Source organism: Lepidothrix coronata, unplaced genomic scaffold, assembly GCF_001604755.1.
Source record: "Lepidothrix coronata isolate B3197 unplaced genomic scaffold, Lepidothrix_coronata-1.0 Scaffold266, whole genome shotgun sequence".
NCBI classification, from domain to species: Eukaryota; Metazoa; Chordata; class Aves; order Passeriformes; family Pipridae; genus Lepidothrix; species Lepidothrix coronata.
This window is the reverse complement of record NW_016690446.1, coordinates 782,086-801,034: the sequence shown is the minus strand read 5'-3', so window position 1 is coordinate 801,034 and position 18,949 is coordinate 782,086. Positions and strand designations below refer to the sequence as shown.

Here is an 18,949-nt window from a genome sequence, read left to right as displayed (position 1 = left end):
TAACATCTAAAAATGAAAGCTATTAACAACTCTACATCCCAAAATCACAGCAAGGTCTGATCACACTTCACCTCAGAGTTACATAGTTTCACAGTTCTAACAGTACACGGTTGGCAGGACTAATTAATTAGATCTTTGTGTACTAAGATTGTGATGTGTTGCAGATGGCAATGTATTTCTTAGAATCTTTTCTGGGAAGCGATGTTACTTACGCTTCTTTTTCTTCTGCATCTCACACTGAAATTGTATGCTTGGTGATTTCTTCCCTCCAGTAGTTTTCTACATGAATAAGCCGTATCAGAGAGCACTAATGGAATTCATGCATATGCTTATTTTTTTCTACATTAAGCTTATTTTATCCTGTAAGAGGGTCATGCTTGTCAGGCATAATGTGATATTTGGATAATTTTGACTTAGGGTGGTTATCCTTTTTTTTTATTTGTTTGTTTTTTTTTTTTTTTAAGGAGTAAAATCTTAGTATTACAAGTTTGCAAGAAATACGTAAATGTCAAAGCACTGGACAGTGCCCGTACAAGTCCAATTTGTTCTAGCCTGATTTCTTCACTTCAATAGTATTCTTATTTTTACAGTAACCTAAAATTTGCTTGTAAGAGTATAAAGCAGCAGCACATCAGATCTGTAGAACTATTTGTACAGGAAACCATTTCCAAATAGCCCTGACTGTAGTGAAATGGGGATATTTGCTTGCAAGTTGCTTATAAACATTTCAATTGCTTAATCTAGAAAACTGTTTCTTCTTGATAATCCATAGTAAAATAAAAGTTATTTATTCTGTGAATAAATTCTCTTAAGATCTTCTTTGTCTTCTGAGAAAACAAGGTGAACATTCTTTTCTTCCAAAAGCAAAATTATTTACCTCTTTCCATTTTGGCAGCTGAAATAAATGACCAGGATGAACTGTTTCAGGAAATGCAAGTCAGTTCTAAATGACTGTCAGTTCATTTATTAGACCCATTAGACCCTACTTAGACCCATAGCTGTTTGCCACCACTCAAGCCAGCCTGTCATGAAGACACTTTAAAGAAATATGAAAACTTCCCCTTCTGTAGATGGTCAGTTATGCAATACAGTGTGATCAGAAAATTCCTTCAAGTGTTTTGGTGTATTTTTTATGATGGTACTGTATTTATCTCTCTCGCTATATCTATCATTTTCACTTAACATGGAGTTTATGGAAACAGCAGTATTAGACCAGAAAAAACCTTTGCATTATATACAATAAATACATTAATGTGAGTACAGAGAAGCCCTAGTAGATCAGAAAAAGTCACAGAATTATGTATTTTAAGTGCAGATTGGAAACACATACACATTTTACTTATTTTTGAGGAGAGAGAAAATAGCCCCCAGAGTCATTGCATCCGACAAACTTGTGGATTCTAAGGAAATCTTTTGCTTCTGACAGATATTATACCTTTTTTTTTTTCTTTCCGGAAAGAAAATGGGAGATGTAGAAGCTTACATATGATAGATTGAAATGGCAAGAAAGTCTGTTACAGTAGCTTTGACATAAATCTTTATTAATATTATTACTATAATTGAGTAATTGTATAAATTCACATTACTAACAACTACTGCAGAAAAAAAAGACCCTCCTTGGTAAACAGGAACTTTTGGATTAAATTAGAGATGGAGATCAGTTATCTAATGTCATGTTTTAATGTCACTACTGTATTGTATCAGTCTCTGGAACACCACCACTTTACCAACTGAACTGTGTAATAATATGTTCTCAAATCATATTAAATACCACAGAAGCATAGAATAGGACATATGTATCAAGACTTTTTTATCAATCATTGGAGTACAAGTCAGCAAGGGGAACAGGTTTATCCTAGGAATAAACACAATATTAATTCTTCAGCATACACAGTAGCACAGTATTGAGAACTCCATGGAATGGATGGTGTAAGGTTATGAAAAGTCTCTGTTATATGCAGAGTAAAGCTTATTAAGACTATCCTAAACTACAAATAAAAGATTCTATTTAATATGTCATAAAATCAGCAACAAGTTTACTTAATGTTTGATTTAGCTCTAATAAATTTTGAACTTGAGTGCTTGAAGTGTGTCATTAAGGTCTAATCTGCCGTCAAAAGTTGCTGATGTGATCATTACATTACTAATAAGGATGTCAGTTATGCTGGTAAGATGATTTTTTTCTTTTTACCAAACAATGTTAGATTTGTTGAACAAAATAAGCTACATCAGCAAATAAAGAGTATTTTTGCTTGTTCACCAGCACAGCTATGCCAGTTAGGAGTGTAGAGTTTTTTTTCCTCACATTATTGCAGAAAAATGACATTATCTGAAGTAACTTAAGCACAGCCAAGACTTTTAAAAGTACACTTCTGTAGTGTCTCCAAGGAGACTTTTGAGTAAGACTTAAATGTCCCTCCCTCCTGTGAGTACAGTTAAGACTGAAGTGACACAGGTGAGAGTTTGAAAAGGATGTCACCTAGTGACAACTGGCACTGCAGAGTAGTGTGAAGGGCTAACAATAAAGGAAAGCAAGATAAGGTTCCAAAATCCCTGTTCCAGTGACAGGCTTATTGATCTCAGATCTAAAACCAGCAGGGGTAGATAATGCTGCAAAATCTTGCTTTGCACTCCCTGGAATCTGATATATATTCTACCAACATTAAAACGGAAAAAATGAGAGTCACAACTTAGGATGAAAGTAGCTTTACACTACAATTACACTACCTTATTCTTAGTGGTTGATGGGAGCTCCCAAAGTACAACTGCCTCAGTGGCATCCTCTAAGTCGCAGTCAGTCAGCCTCCTGCTGCTGAAAACAACCTAAAACCACCATGGCATGGGCCAAGACTCCATCACACACACTGGTATTAAACTCCACCTTCTCGGGATCCACCCATCTGTCTTGTAGATACACTACCGTCCTATTGAAAAAACAAGTATGCGTGGAGTTTGTGCTAAGGACACATCCATTCAAGTGCAGCAGTCATACATAATATCGTAAACTTGTCTGAAAGAGCAGTCTGTTCCTCTGAACCAAGAAGTGCATTGGAAGGACATTCAGGGGACAGGCTTCAGAAGAGGTTGGGACATCACAGTCTGTAAGCAATATATAGATTACACAGTTCCGAGGTGAAGTCTGCAGTTAAATTACCTAAGGAAATAAAAGTTAAGAAATTAGTATGGTTCTGCTTGGTTTTGTACTGAAAAAAAATCCCATGGAACAACTATATTAACTTGGAGTAATCTAACAGAACTTAAATAATTTTTAAAACACATGCTAGGTTCAAAAAACGTAAACAACTTCCATCTTTCTGCAGTGAAGGAGAGTGTTAGACAGAACAGGTTTGCATTGAGAACAGTAAATATCATCAGACTGCCTCTCTTGCAGGGATATCTACTGTATAGATTTTGGTCTTACCTTGGCAAATGGGTCCACGCAGGCCTTAGAGCTAGAATATGGGGATGTCTGGATGCTTACCCTAATCTGGAAGTTGCTGATTTACTCCTGTTAAAAATAGGATGTTCATCTGAAAGGCAAGAAAGACGGGATCTTTTTACTCTTTCAGCGTATGTATACAACATTGCTGCTTAAAGCAAGATGTTATGAAAGCCAACATATAATGAAGCCATTGGTGCTTAGAGCTAAGAAGGAACAGGTACAAGAGAAACAGAAATAATGCCAATTAAAATTACAGAATAAAATGTCTTCATTAATGTCTGATTTTCGTCTCTGTAATGCACATCAAGAAGTACAGAAAATGATACATAAAATGTACAAAAGTTAATTTGTTAGTGCCAGATTGATAGAGTATAATCATTGAGAACTATAGAGCTAAATTTGGGATAACTATAATTATTTAGCAAATTTAAATAGATTTAGGAATTCTTAGTGAATTAAGAATAGGAATCGTATTATAAAGCAGTTGAATAAAGATTTCAGTATACACCCATGTTCCATTGTAAGTTTTTACACAAGGTATGGTTGCCATATTTCTTAACTCTTTCGTATATAAATACTTAAAATAAATTTATGTCCCAAACCTGCTACTGTAAAAATGAAGAACAATGTTTTGGGACTCTCTAATACAGAGTCCTTTTACAAGGTAAAGAACTCTGAAAGCTTACCTGCTTCTTCCAGGTTGATCAGCTTTCAAATAAACTTTGCTTCCCTCTTATCCTTAGATTGCCTGATCTACAAAATTTTTACCACTACAACCAGATTAAGACTAGATTTTTCTTTCAAGAATTTCTATATGAGATGGATTTTTCTAACTGGTGGGTATAACACTCAAATGTGATATTCAAACAGTCTCATCATTCTTTTAGTCAGCATTACCTAGCATATCAAGGTGTATATTGTATTTTTAATAGGATTGTAATTGAATGTAAATGACTATTTCAATTACAATAGCATTCATCAGTAGCTAGCATTCTGATGTCAAGAATAAAATTCAGCCCACACTTACTCTCTTGTAACTTTTGTGGGCAACAGCAGTTTTTTCAGTCAGCTAATGATGACTAGATATGCAGAAGGAAAAAAGCAATTTGTTTGTTTTACAAGTTTTAAGTCCAAGTAAGATCCTTAGAGGTTTCAAAACTGATTTGATGTTCTGTCAATAAAAGATATAGACTTTCCAATTAGTATACTACTAGCATTGTTTAAGTACAAAAATTAACGCCTCCTTCCTTTATCTTCATAATCGTTTCAAGTTAGGCATCCCTCATTGCTTTTAATGCTTGAGCACTCTGAAGTCAAAAAACTCATTAACTGTATTATGAGAGCTGGAGATGTACAGGCTCACACTGAACATCAAGCTGCCATTTGAATTTTTTAAATCGTTTTGTGACACAGAATCTCAGGACATTTGTGTACATCAGATTTCTTGGCTGAAAATGCAAAGCCGTCCAACTCATTAACTACAGCAATACAACTAACGTGTTTCTAATTGGGCTTATAAGTACTGTATTTATGTTCTCTACTTCCTGTGTAATGAACAGGCCTAGCTAGAATGCAGCCTGCTACAGTCTTGAGGTATATATTAAACACACACACACAAAGAAAGATAATCAGCAAAATGCTTATCTCTGAGCCATAAAGTGACAATGCTGTGTGCATTATCTCTTCCTAGCTGACAGTGCTACCTTAAGATCCCAACTCTGGGTAAGGATTACAATTAATACTATTTCTATTATAGCAACTTAATGAAAAGTTGTCACTTGAGGATGGATTTGTTCAGACCTGCACTCTGCAAAATATCTACGTGCTGAAACATGGTATCTCTAGCCAAAGTATTTCCCACCACTGTTGATCAATGTGTCAGCTAAGTGCTACACTTCACTTCAGAGATGTTTGTGCTGATGTCTCTGATCATACTGTGCCATGTGCTAGAACTTATTCCAAAAGCACTTCTCAAACACAGTGGTCTTCTGCTGCTGTTAGTGCTGAGCTTGAGGAGGAAGGCACAGAACAGATTAAAGATGTAATGACAACTGTGTGACACCTAAGGCCATGACACACTTACATGTTCAGCTATTTGTGCTTAAGTACCCAGAAGGTGGGCACCCCCTAAAAACATTTTATACTTTTAGTTTGACTTAATCACCATCTGATTCTCGAACACACTTCAGTTGCTTTCCTCACATGGAATTCCTCACATGGGATGCGCTGTCCCACCGGCCTCCATACCTCACCTTCACCTCACCACTGCTCTCACCTTCATCCTTAACTCACCCTCACCTCACCTCACCCCACCCTCCTGCTGACCCTCCTGTTCACCTTCCCGCTCACGGGGCCGCCCCGGCAGGCCGTGAGGCGTTTGCCCCGGAGTTCGGTTATTGCTACCCCCCAACCGGCACCGTCAGCCGGGAGGACGATTAAAATAACATAGGGCTCCTGTAGGCACTAATGGGATTAGAGGCGAAGCGAGGAGGCGCGGGCAACGCTGCGGCCATGGCGCGCCTCTGATGGCGGGAAGGCAGCGCGGCGGCTGCGCCTCATGGGCGGGGGCGGGATACCCCAGGTAACTGGGGAGGGCAGCGGGGCGGGAGCGCCCCGGCGGCGGGCAGGGATGGTGGGGAAGGCCCGCTCGCGTCCGGGGCGAGGGGAGGCGGCGGCCGCCCGGAGATAGCCCAGGTGAGAAGAGGGCGAAGCGGGGGGCCTGGTCGGGAGCGGAGAGTGCGGCGCGGCGGGGGAGAGGGAGGCGCGGCAGTGGGTCGGGGGGCAAAGCACGGGGGGCTGCGAGGAAGGGAGTGCGACAGCGGGAGGAGGAGAGGAGCGCGGGCCCGGGGGAGGGCAGAGCGCGGCGGGAGGCGGAGGAGAGCGTCAGCTGGAGCGGGGATAGCGGGAGCGCGGCGGGAGGCGGAGGAGGAGAGCGTCAGCTGGGGGCAGAGATAGAGGGAGTGCGGCAGGAGGAGGAGGAGGAGAGCGTGAGCCGGGGGGGCAGAGAGAGAGGGAGCGCGGCAGGAGGAGGAGGAGGAGGAGGGGAAGAAGCGCGACGCAGGGACGGCAGATGCCTGGAAATAAAAATTTGATGATTGCATGCAGCGACTGGAGAGACTCTGTCGGTGGCGGCGGCGGGGACGAGGCAGGGACAGGGGGGGCGACGGCAAAATGAAGTATCAGAAATACCTGACTGTCTTGCAGATGGCCATAGGGGTGACCGCCTCCAACAGGGGCAGTCTGATGCCCTTAAAGAGGAAGCTGTGGTGAGTAGGCACAAACGGGGCCGCGGGCGCTGCGGGCCGGGCGGGCCGAACGCGGGCCGCGGCGGGACGGGCGGGCGCGGCGGCGGGGGGTCCCCGCGGACATGGGGGGCGCCGTGCCCAGGCCCGGCCTGCGGCGCCTGGCGGGCATCGCCGGGGCACAAAGTTCCCGGCGGATTCTCCGCCAGCCGTGCGGAAACGCCGGGAGGCGTTGGCGGTGCCGGCGGAGCTGTCCGCGCCGGGTCCAGCGCAGGACGCGGCCGGAGCAGGCTCCGCTCCCGCGGGGACAGCGCTGCCGGACCCGGCACCGCGGCAATCGCAGCCCGGGTTGAGGGCGCGGGAGCGGCTCCGGCGGAGGCACCGCTTGCGTGACAGCCCGAGTGTTGCCGCCGATGTAGCGCATTGTGCTCCCGCCGCGGGCTGTGCAGAGAGCCGGGTCCGAATCCCCTGCCCCTGCTGACAGGTGTACCGAGAAAACGTGAAAAGAGAGACGCAGATCTCATAGATTAGTGAGCGACAGAGGTAGTGCTGGTCAAATATGGTCGTTTTTATTTAAACCTCGCTTTCCCCCTGACTGATTCTGACTCCTTTTGTGCTTGCTAATTGTGTGCTGAACTGATTTTTCTGGATGAATCAACAACATGTTATGAAAAATGTATTAAAGTATAGTGGTGTAATGTGGGTGAGTAGGCCACCGACAGGCATATGGCACTGCAATACCCTGTCACTCGTGGGTGTGCAAGAGCCCACTGTCAGCTTGATGGGAGCAATGGTATGTGTGTCATCATCAGGGCAAATCATAAGGAGAAAATACAGGAACTTGTGAAGTCAGATTTTCTGGGAAGAAAATATCAATAATAAATTTGTAATTTCTTATCTATAAAAATACCCAAGAGTGATGTTTAGTTGGCAATGGTCGTACAGTTTTCTATCACTGGACTTACATGTTCCTGTGAAGGAAAGTAAAGTGTCACAGTGTCATTTTATTTAAACATAGTTCGCAAATAAAAATATTATCATGTCAGCAGTTGTAGGCTGTACATGAATTGTAGAGTGTGGTTTTTTACTTGGTTTTCCCCACATTGTCAGCTAGCATAGACGGCATCGAGAAAATGTATCAGTTGACGAAACATAATGTGAAACTAGTAAGCTCTCTGTCATTAATTCCAGATCTTGCTGTTCCTTGCAGATAGAACACAATTTGACGAATCTGTTCATCCTGACTGTATTGAACAAAATCAAATGAAGTCTTACACAAAATATGTTGTCGTACAGATAAGTTTTATTACATTAATCCAAGATTTTTACAATGTATTCAGTGGTTTGACTCTGATTATATAAGCTGCATAAAGTGTACCACACCTATTTTATTCTCCCAAAATGCCACTCCTGTGTGCAGCAGTGTAAGTAGTTAGCTGTTTATTATTTTAAGAAGTTTAATTATTGGTTGTGTAAGTTAATTATTGGTTGTCCAGTTTCATATTTCCTGTGGCTTATTGGAAATCTTTTATTTGCTGGCATGTGAAAGGAAAGCTATCTTTATTTGTGTACTTACTTTCTGTAAGTCTGAAAGGACCCAATTCAGCTCCTACTTTGTCTTCAGTTGAAGTTAGATCAGCTCTATGTTGTCCTGTTTCATGGTGCGATTCTGTGCTTTTTGAGGTATAGCAAAATATTATAGTGGATCCATACTAATACTTGTCACAAGCATTGCATTTCATAACATTTCTAGCTTGATATCATGTTGCTGCAATGCAATACTGTATGAAGATTTAGTTGACTAAAAGTGTTAAAAAAATAAGGTAGACTTTTTTTAATTTTAGGGAGATGTATGAATTATTTGAGCATTTGAAAGTATGTCTCTGGGAAATTCTTATTAATAGGTGACATGATATAATGTATTCACATTTTCTTTGAGAACTTTAATAGCATTAGGCATTATCTATTTGGATAGAATTTATGCTTATGGATGAAATACTATTTTCTGATGCATTTAGAGAAATGCTTAAAGAAACTTTGTCATGTTATTTTTTTCTTACTTGTGCGTAGTCTCTATCCAATAATACATTAACAAATCTGAATATTAGAGAGAAGGATATAGTGCTGTTAGTAAAATCAGTGAGATATTAGTGTATATTTCCAACACTTAAACCAAAAGTTGATTTCAGTACTATATAACTGGAAATTTCAAAAATACCTACAGAAAATGTATAAGTCAAGTTAGTCCATGGTCAGAGGATGCTTTCCCTCTATTTTTATTTGCTTATCTTTAAAAATTGACAACACTGTGTTTAACCAATCATATTTGTAAGCTTTTTGATGTGTTAATGTGTGTGACTGAAAGCAAAGACATAATTTAATAAAAAAGGGTTAAAATACTCATGTTTTTGTTGGTGGAGATAATCCACCTGAATCCTACTAAAAGAAAATGAAAAAGGTAACAGCAATGTTTTATTTCTTTAGAGAGCATCTGTCACTCCAATTTTCTCCTGCTCTTCCCCCAAAAATTTAAGTCCTATTCTACATGAAAGCAGAGCTACAAATGAAAACACGAAAGATGGACACCGGCTGTCTCACGATGGGTTAAGAATAAATACTTATTAAGTAGCAGAGAATAAACCAGGCGATTGAACAAACAGAAGGAAGCTATGGCACAGGCTTGCAGCAGGAAGTGGAGGAGACAGAAACTTGCTTTATGTGGAGCTTATCATTTTCTGGTGAGGTTTACTTGGGGCAGTAGAGTTTTGGACTCAGGGAAGGAGGAAGCTGCTGGAGTCCTGAACTGCTGATTCAGACCCTTCCTTGTGTGTGTACAGTGTTGTAATCTAATATGTAGGAACCTAATTGAGATGAATAGGATGTTTTTAATCCTCTTGCTGGAGGGACAGTATTTTGATACAAAACCCACCATCATAACACTGCTAGTACAGGTAGAGTGCAGCAGTGCAAAGGTGATCAAGAAAAACTGACAACTGACCTGGGAGCACCTTAAAATAGTAAATTGTCATAAATATTTACTGAAATCCCAATACATGCAACCTGAGTCCTTTTACAACAGGGAAATGCTAAATCACATTATTAAGGGGAGCTACACAGGCAGACCGTAATTTCTTGTCACACTGAATATTGTGTTTCTGTGCTGCAAGGAGAAGATGTGCAGGCAAATAAACAAACAAATGAAAAAGAAAAGCCAATAACAACCCCCCAACAGGATATCTTAGCAACTCTAATAGTTATTCTCACTAATATTCCCTTCTGTTTCTTAAACATTTGCCTTTACTTTGAAAGACTTCCTCTGCTTTGGATTACACCCCTGCTGCTCCCCTTGGTGCAGGGGAGTGCAGAGTCATGAAATAAGGCAAAAAACTTGTTTAGTGATAAGTTTTCATTGTGGAGATTATGGAAATGGCTGAAACTATTCCATATTTACATTCTTTTAAGAATGATTGGTAGTTATCTGAGGCAATCTAGGTTATAGAAAGAATGCAGGTGCAGTGCACTACAGAATTTGAATTTTGACAGGATCCAGTTCCCATTTGGTGCTACTGTTAAAAGCATGTGTGGTATAGTAGCTGGGATGTTAAATGATAGCTGCTTCTTGTAAGATACTGCACAGGCACAGTTATTTTCAAGAGTGGGAGTAAACTTACTTGAAATCAGTGAAGAGTAACCAGCATGTCTGGAATTAAGCACTGATCTGAAAGCTTTGTTGTTTCACAGTCTTTGTATTGAGGCTGAGACTTGGCTGTAGAAGCCTAGACTTATAATGAAGGATATCTGTTTTATCATTAGGACCATCCCTTGGGAGAAAAGTGCCATTGTTTGTTTATGTTCTAAGTAGTGTCATATTTAGTAGAATCAAATAATGGAAAATGTTACCTTAATATAGGAGATAGCAAACATCAAAGATTGATCTTCTTGGTGTCTCTACAGAACTTTGTGGAAAAATACAGAGCCTCAGAATGGGTATTTTCCATTCTTGACTACTGGTTCCAGCTAATATTTATTTGAAATGGGGATAAAAATTTGAGTTTAGCCCATTGTAAGGATTTATTCATGTTGCAAATTAATTAATACTTTTTTTTTTTCCTGATGGAGGCAGGATACTGTGCTTAGGACCCACATATTTGCAGAGGTGCACAAGAATTCAGCATAGCAGCTGACTGCTCAGTGTGGCCAGCCATTGTTTCAAATTTGCCTTTTATTTTCCCAAACAAATATTAATATTGAGTATGTATAATTGTTAGGATTTCCAGTCGCATAAGTGGGAGTGAATGTCAGCTTTTCCAGCCTTCTGTTTGAGCCAGAAGCCATACTGATCACATTAAACTGAGCCCAGCCTGTGTCTTCACTTTCTGTAGTACTGAGGAAGACTGGCTTCTAATGGGAGGGCATATAATTATGGGCATTTTATGCATCTTTCAACTGATATCTGTGTAGCTACTAGACGTAGAAGTTTCTAAGTTAGACTTTGATATTGCTACAAGTATGTAAATGCTTTTTTAATAGGTTAGGCAGACAACTTGTAGTATATGAAAAGTGTAATAATTACGTCACCCTTAGAAGTCTTGTGGAGGCTATGGAGTTGACAAAACCTTGTCCACTCTGCGTTAACTGTACCATTAACACTACACTTGAAAAACGAATACAGAAAAATGTGTCATTTCAAGACTTGTTTTTTATACATGCTGCTGCTGACTTTTATAAATTGTTCAGAACTCTGAACAAGAAGGGAATTTTTTAAGTTCTTGAAAAATTTTTCAGTCTAACTGGTCTGTCTAGAAAATAAGATGGCGTTAGTCATTTCAGACATAATTTAACTACAAAAATGTTAGGTCATATCAGAAGTTGTAAATAGTAATTATGTGCAAGTAGAAGATAAAGATAGTTTTATTAATAAACCCCTGTTGTATACAGTCCATCCAATTATGTTATAATGTGTATTAAGTTGTTAGCCCTTGATGTGATGCTGCACCTTGAAGTCACTGTTGCAGAGCATTTTGTTAGCCTAGCGTGTTTGTCAGTGGAATACAGATACTGAAAGTTTAAGGTTTTTGCTTATTTTACAAACCAGAGAAATAATTTAGAGTCATGGTTATGTAATGTGATATATGATCAGGAACCAGTCAAGGTCAATGAAACTGTTCTAAGAATTGTGGATAATAAATAAGGGCCTCCGACTCCATGTGGGATTTGCAAAATGGTTCAATTTCACTTGACTAAAATTTCCGGAAGTTAATGAACTGAGGTATCTGATTTTAGAATTCCTGTGACGAGCTCCATTAAAAAGGTGTTATGTTTCCAGAATATTAAACATATTATTTGAACAGAAACAGCACATTTGAAGCAAGGCATCAGGAACTGTTCACTCCTTTCAAATATCTTGATGCTATATTCTACTTTTTAAAGCCCTAGACTTCCTAGGCTTTTGTTCAAGAAGTACTTGATGGGCTGCAGATATTTTAAAGGGGTCTCTTACAAATCTTTCTACTTTAGCCTATGATAATTCCTCTATACTCCTCATGCATGTATTACAGTCAATGACTTTGCAATTCACTTCTTAATTTGCTATTAATATTGTATTAATTTGTATTAAGCAACACAAGTAAAAATTTGAAGGAAGGTGGTAATCAAATATAGTAAATTTCATTGATAATTTTTTTAAGGTTCAGATACCAGAACCATGGAGTATTGCATTATAGTTTCAGTATTCATTTAAAAAGAATAAACTTTGTTTCTCAGATTACAGTGAATACTTTGAGAACACAAAACATGATTCAAAAGTAAGAAGGATTTAAAAAAACTGGTTTTCAGATTTTTGAGTAATTTATTTCCAAGTCAGTCTCAAAACACTTTGGACCTTGTCTGATGAATTTGGACTCACTGAAGCTGACACTTGGGTTTATCTTGCAACTCTATGGTCTTAACTTTTGAGGAGTATTGATTGTGGAAATCTCTAGTGTTTGACAGATTTCCTGTTGCAGTACTGCACGAGTGTTGCTGGCAATGGATTCCTGAGAGTTTCACTGCTGCACCTGCCATTCTGCCAAGACTGGGGGAAACTGCCCAGAGTCTGTCTCAGGGCTGTTATTGCTTGGCTTCACTAAAACTGGAGGAGTATTTGAGGCACTGGAGTAGCTGATATTTCATTTGTTTGCACTTGTCCCAAAGTTTCCTCATCAACAATAGAGTAAAAACCCCATGAAGTGTCAATATAATTATCTTACCTCAGATCCTTCTTTTGGTGTACATACAGTGCAAAGCTTCCCGATTCCCAGTAATGATATTGATTGAATTTTTTTGTTGGTTGGTTAAATAATACTTTTTTTCTAGTAAAGATAGCTAGGAATTAATGATTTTATAAAGGATTGAAGGGAATCTTTCAATTGTGATATTTTTTCTCACAAAATTATATTTTGAAAGTTAAATACAACTTTTAAAACATTTTTCTGTATCTCAGAAGTTAACAAGTAACAGCCATAACTTAGTCTCCAGCAGAATGAAATGATGGCTGGATTCCAGAAGCAACAAGTTCATTTTTTCAAGCAGCTTTGAAGGGTGAAGATTATAAGGGCCTTCAAAACGTACCATTAATGTAGTTCTTTGTTAAAATTCTATAACTTTGATTAGCCTGTTCTTCTGACTTGTTTGTTGTTTTTTTTTTTTTTCGTTTCATTAAGTCTTAAGTATCAGAAAACATTAAAAAACCTGCAACTTAAAGAAATGTACATTTGTAGGTAAGGCCCTAGAATAAGTGGTTTGAAATGTAGTTCAAAATAAGGAAAAGCTAAGTGCAGCTTAGAGCTGTTAAACTCTTCTACTAAGGAAGAAGTCTAATGTACCATATATTTAATTCATCAGAGGTGCATGTGAAGATTAGTTAACCCAAATTATAAGTAATGGAAAAGACAGCCCTCAAAGATTTTCTGATTTTTCTGGACCCAGAGCACAGAGTATATACAGTTAGGTACATTTGCATTAACTTCATCAGAGAAGTTTGGAGAGCTCAGCAACAGAAGACAGTGATACAATAGAAATGTACTATCACTGTAAATGTCACTGTCTGTGGAACAAGGTTGAGTCTGAGGAGTTGTCTTTCTGTGGACATTTGTCTTGTTAATGCTTTAAGACATTTAGCAGGGAAACTTGTGTTTTTGATATTTCTGTTGTGTGAACCAATATGTTACTGTAGTAGCCAGGGCATATGTCTCAGAATTTAATCCATATATGATTATACCAAAAAACCTGGTGGAGTTTCAGCAGGAGGTTCATAATGTAATTAAAATTTTTCAATATTATGGTTATGTTTTCAGGTAGAAATTTTTATTGATCCTTGCAGTTTACAGTTTCCAGGAAAATAACCCAAGGGGAAAAAGCCATCTAAACCAAATCACTATGTTATCAAGAGAATTTACAGCAAGCAGTCTGTGTGTGTCAGTGTGCATTGTAAAAACCCCAAAAAATCAGGCATCTGAAAATGAAATACTGATTTGGTAGTCACAGCAGTTCAACAAAAAAATGAAAGGCTTTATTTTTAAAAATTGAATAAGAGATTTGAAAATATTTGTTTTAATTTTCACCTTTGGATATTGCAACTTCTTCTCCCTAGCCACCTGCTATCCTAACTGTGGCACTGTGTAGCCTCAGGAGTTTCACTAATCAAACAAATGTATTCAGAATGTGGTTATTGTATCTTGTGCTTGGAATTTTGTATTTCAAGTGTTAAGCCAGTTTTTGAAGTCTTTTATGGCTGCAGTTGAGAAATTATATGAAACAAGTGTCAATCTGGACATTCAGAATTTTATGTTTGTAGGTAATTCTTAGTGAATATAGTTACTGGAATACAGTTTTCCTTTTTCTAACATGGTGTCAGTCTGACTAGAGACTATTTTGCATTTCAGATATTGACCTGACAAACCCTAATACACTTGGTTAATTGTTAACCCCACTTAATTCTCCTCATTAGCAACTTCCAACAAGCTCCTTGAAATATGGATTGCTTACTCCAAATATTTTAGTTACTGACTCCCCTTAGGACTATGTGTAGGTTTCAATGTGATGAAAGCCCTTATAAAGTGTAGTTCCTTAATATAGTCCCCCTATAATTTTACCAGATGCTATTATTTTCATCACTGTTTGTTGTTACTCATTACTAGAACAGCTGAAGTACCATTAGCACTCAAAGTGATTTAACTGACAGCCATCAACACGTATCACAGAACTCGAGTATCCACTGAAGTAGCAGAGAAAAATATTCCTTTTAATTTTTCAGAAGTTAAATATATTATTCTGTAATCTATCTTTTGTCTGATTCTTCTCACTTTTGTACAAACAAGATAACTACAGTAGGTTTTTGACAAAATCTGCAAGTGATCTGGACTTGATGGGATCTAGACTTTTGGCACTTAGTGATTGAAAGCTGAAGCTTGGAGTGGCATTCCTTCTGTGTATAGCATGGCAATGTATTTTTCTTTGTAATTTTTTTACTTAAGCAAAGGTGTTCAATAAAAATGTATATCCTTTGTCTGATACGTGGCTCTTTTTGTTTGGCAGGGTAACTCCATCTTCTGAAAATCCCAATGGTGCTACCTGTAGTGTAAGTCAGGGAAAGCCCTCTTTAAGAAGAATAAAAGGGAGAATACACAGAAGCAAAAGTCTCGATAGCATTGATTTCTGTGAATTCACTGTAAGTACCATATCTTTTACATTTATTGTAGATGAAGTTATGAGAATCTTGTTAATAAAGCAGTTTCCTTCTTGCATTGAGTTTACCTATTTGTCAGATTAGAAAAGGTGTTCTACTTAATAATGTTTTAGTTGTGTTTCTACACTGACAGATGCTAAGAGCAGAAATGTTGCTTGTATTCAGTATTAGTAATGCACAACTATATTCTTCTTCACCAAGAGTGAGATATAAATTTTTATGTCGATTTTAATATTGCTGCCTGCATAAGATGAAAAAATTAACTGAGTCCCATAACTGGAAATGGAGTAAATATGAAAAATGAAATATGTTTTCAAAATTAATTTTTATATTTAGATTTTGGAAGTTGCATTTAAGCTAAAACATTCTTTGTTATGAAACCTACAAAATTATTTTAGTTGGGTATGGCTATAGAAAAGTAATAGAAAAGGAAACAAATGTTTCTAAAAGATGTGTATACCTGTAGCACTTGAAAGCTGGTATCACAGATGATATGTTACTGCAGTTAAGCAGTACTGGTCTATACTTCTTTTTGATTAGGGTGTAGATTTATGTTACAGTTTCAGAAACTTTAGTGTGATCATGGTTTAAGAGAATTTGTATAGGTGATACTTTAGAGATTTTGCTGAATTGAGAGAGAAAAATTAAATACATTTTCACACAACTTTTAATTCATGAGGATCTGTTTACATCCAAACAGTGGAAGAAAATATATTGTTAATAATCAAAGAGTATAGTACATGGGGGTAGATGTCCTGCTATTTATACTGTTTACAAAATATTAGAATTAGTCCTAAACACAGTATGTTTTCAAAAACTGTTTACTGAAAACCCATCAAAACCTACACATCCCAAAAAACGGAGGGGAATTTGGTAAAAAAAAAATATTTTCTGATAAATTAAAAGAATTTTTTTTAAATACTTAAACAATGTCAAAGAATATGTTAAATTATAAACTGGTTATTAAATATGAGGATGAAAGAGCTAGAAAATATGTGCTGTCTTTAAAATGTAGGAATCAATAGTGATGTGGAAATATTGTCTGGCATTACATTGCGATAGAAACAATACCACTAAAATGTTCAGATGGGATTTGAGGAATCATCTTTGTGTAAGGCAAAAACAGTGGTTTGAGTGTGTGGCATTTTTCAGTGGGATGTTTTTTACAGATGATGCCAGTAGCATAATTGGGATTTTTTTTCCTCAGGACAGTGTTGTTTCTAATTATGAGGTCATAGCACTATCTTTGGGACAAAGAGTTTGTTGTTTGCTGTTCAAGGAAGGAATGAAATTACTTGCAAGGGTTTGTGATGTTGTGTGGGTCCCATGGCTGGGGCAGTGAGCAGAGAGCTCAGGTTGTGCTCTCAGGAACTTGCTCTGCCTCGTTTCGAGCTGGCTCTGGTGTGTCTGTGCTCACTGTTGTCACAGTGCTGATCCTGGGGTAATCACTGCTCTACTGAAGGTTAGAAATTCCCAGAGGGAATAAAATTTGCTTGAGCTATATGGGTCATCTTCTGTGTGGTCCTATTAATAAGTTTTATCTAAATCCATCTCTACTCTTGGGGCCTTCAAAGGAAAAGATTATAGCCAACGGTAAAAAGAATTCCTTGCATGCCATAGAACCTTTGCAAAGAGATTTGAGACAGATAATAGTGGGCAAGTCTGTATCAATAGCATACAAATGTGTAGAGTATGTACACGTATGAATTCATACATAAATAGCTAAGTATTGATAATTAGGATCAAGAAGAGAAGCTCACTTTTTATTTGAGGTCTCATGTTAAAGGATGATACAAGTTTAAATAACTAAGCACACAAATCAGTTATAAATATAGATTTTCTTGCTGCTACATAATTTAGAATCACACTGAAATATTTCTTGATACTGTATAATGGTAGTCTTATTATTCTAAAACTGTGATTAAAAATAGATCTAAAGAAATAATTGAGGAAATTAGTATGCCTACATCTTTCAAGAGTGCTCTCAGAACTGAACATTTTTCATGTTAAGCATCTTTTTCTAGTAAGAAAGCTCAGGCACTGGCAGACAGAACAAAATTAAAAATAAAAATTAAGAAGAAAATGGACTTTTTTTAAAACTTTCTCTTTACAACTGCTTTATGCTGTAGTATATTTGTTTTATGCACAACAAAGATTAAAAGTTTCATATTTATATACATAGATAACTTATATGCTGACAAACTCAAAGTAATTTGAGCATCCAGTGAACTGTTGGTTTCATTTGTCATGTAGGGAGATTGAGATCCATTAATAATTCTGAATGTTGCTGGATTTCACTTGAGAGTAAGTAATGCCTATGTACATCCTGATAGTTTTGGTAAACCTTTTGTTCCCTATCACTAAGCAAATTCTTACTGAGAATAAATCCTAACAGGAGAGAGACATTGTGGTGGTTTAGACCTTGGTTTTTCCCCCCAGAGGCTGAGAAGTGGTAACCCCCAGGGGTGGTAACACTTGAGATTTGTCCAATCTGCACTCCTGCAAAAATGTAAACATATCACAAGCACCGGAAGAGATGCGTTGTAGTTTAGTTGTGGTTGGAGAGGTGGCCATGTTGTAGAGCCACGAGGAAGGGGCTCGGAGCCCCTCGGGGCCTCTGGGGCCCCCCCCAGCCCCAGTTGGGGGCTACAGAGACTTGGAACAGTCCTAGACTGGACTAAGCATCTGTAGTTATGCCAGGAGATGTTTTTCTCCATGGGCGCAGAGCAGCAGCCGGCACTGACCAGAGAAACAGTGGCACAGAGCCAGGACAGATAAGACCTGAACCGGAGAAGCAACAGAGACATGCAGCATCGCAGAAAGGACTCCTGGAAAGGGAGAGAGAGAGAGAGAGCCAGCAGCAGAGCTACAGAGTCTTGGGGTAAGAACTTATACCAGACCCCAAAAACTCCCTTGAGACCCCTCTGAGAAAAAGAGGGAGATGGACTCCTATTTTGGAGAAGAGTTTTAGACATGCAGCACCGAAGAGAGAGAGGAGCTAAGAAGCTCAAAGACGTCCCGGAGCTGGACCGGGACGGCCAGATGGAATGCGGGGGGAGTTGACCTTGGCTCCCCCCTCACACTGCTGCCACGGTGGCAGCCTGAGAACAGGGCACAGAGGCCCTGCAAGGAGCTTGAGTCTCCTGGAGATACCAGACCGTCACGAAGACCCCCTGTGTCTTCGTGATATGACTGTGGTGAAACGACCTTGTCTGGGGTTACGAAGCCCATGGAAGACCCCTTTGCCTGCATCAAGGGGGCCGAGGGAGCTTGGATACCTCCCTCGTGAGTGCTGGCAGAAAGCCAGCCACAGCTGCTGCATGCATGAGAAGAAGAAACCTGCTGCCTTGGAAGATACTCCTACTGTTCACAGACTGGAAGGGATCTGTCCTTCTTTCCCTCCTGGACTTTTATTTGGAGGGGAGAAGAGATCTGGTCCATTGTAAATACATATGTCATGGTAGAGATATTGTGATCGTGTGTATAATGTGATATGGTATTTATTTGTACAGTCATTGTAATATATTCCCTTTCCCCCAT

General features: G+C 38.8%; 1 protein-coding gene and 1 long non-coding RNA gene across 9 annotated transcripts in view; one reads left to right on the top strand and one right to left on the bottom strand.

Moving 5' to 3' along the window:
* Nucleotides 1–896: 896 nt before the first annotated feature.
* LOC108507701 lies at nucleotides 897–6,689 on the bottom strand. The gene is made up of 3 exons (XR_001878238.1): nucleotides 6,632–6,689; nucleotides 3,422–3,530; nucleotides 897–3,154 (listed from the first exon to the last, which is right to left on the bottom strand). It is a non-coding gene; the product is annotated as an uncharacterized LOC108507701 (long non-coding RNA).
* TJP1 (tight junction protein 1) overlaps nucleotides 5,985–18,949 on the top strand; it is a 163,479-nt gene continuing 150,514 nt past the window's right edge. For 3 of the 8 annotated variants that reach the window (XM_017835910.1, XM_017835905.1, XM_017835900.1), the window contains exons 1-2: nucleotides 6,471–6,708; nucleotides 15,259–15,391. In XM_017835910.1, coding sequence (XP_017691399.1) covers nucleotides 6,542–6,708; nucleotides 15,259–15,391 — 300 coding nt within the window. In that variant the 5' untranslated portion in view covers nucleotides 6,471–6,541. Of the gene's footprint in view, nucleotides 6,024–6,120; nucleotides 6,137–6,469; nucleotides 6,709–15,258; nucleotides 15,392–18,949 lie in introns of those variants that run through there. The other 5 variants (XM_017835902.1, XM_017835901.1, XM_017835903.1 and 2 more) reach the window with 4 other exon arrangements.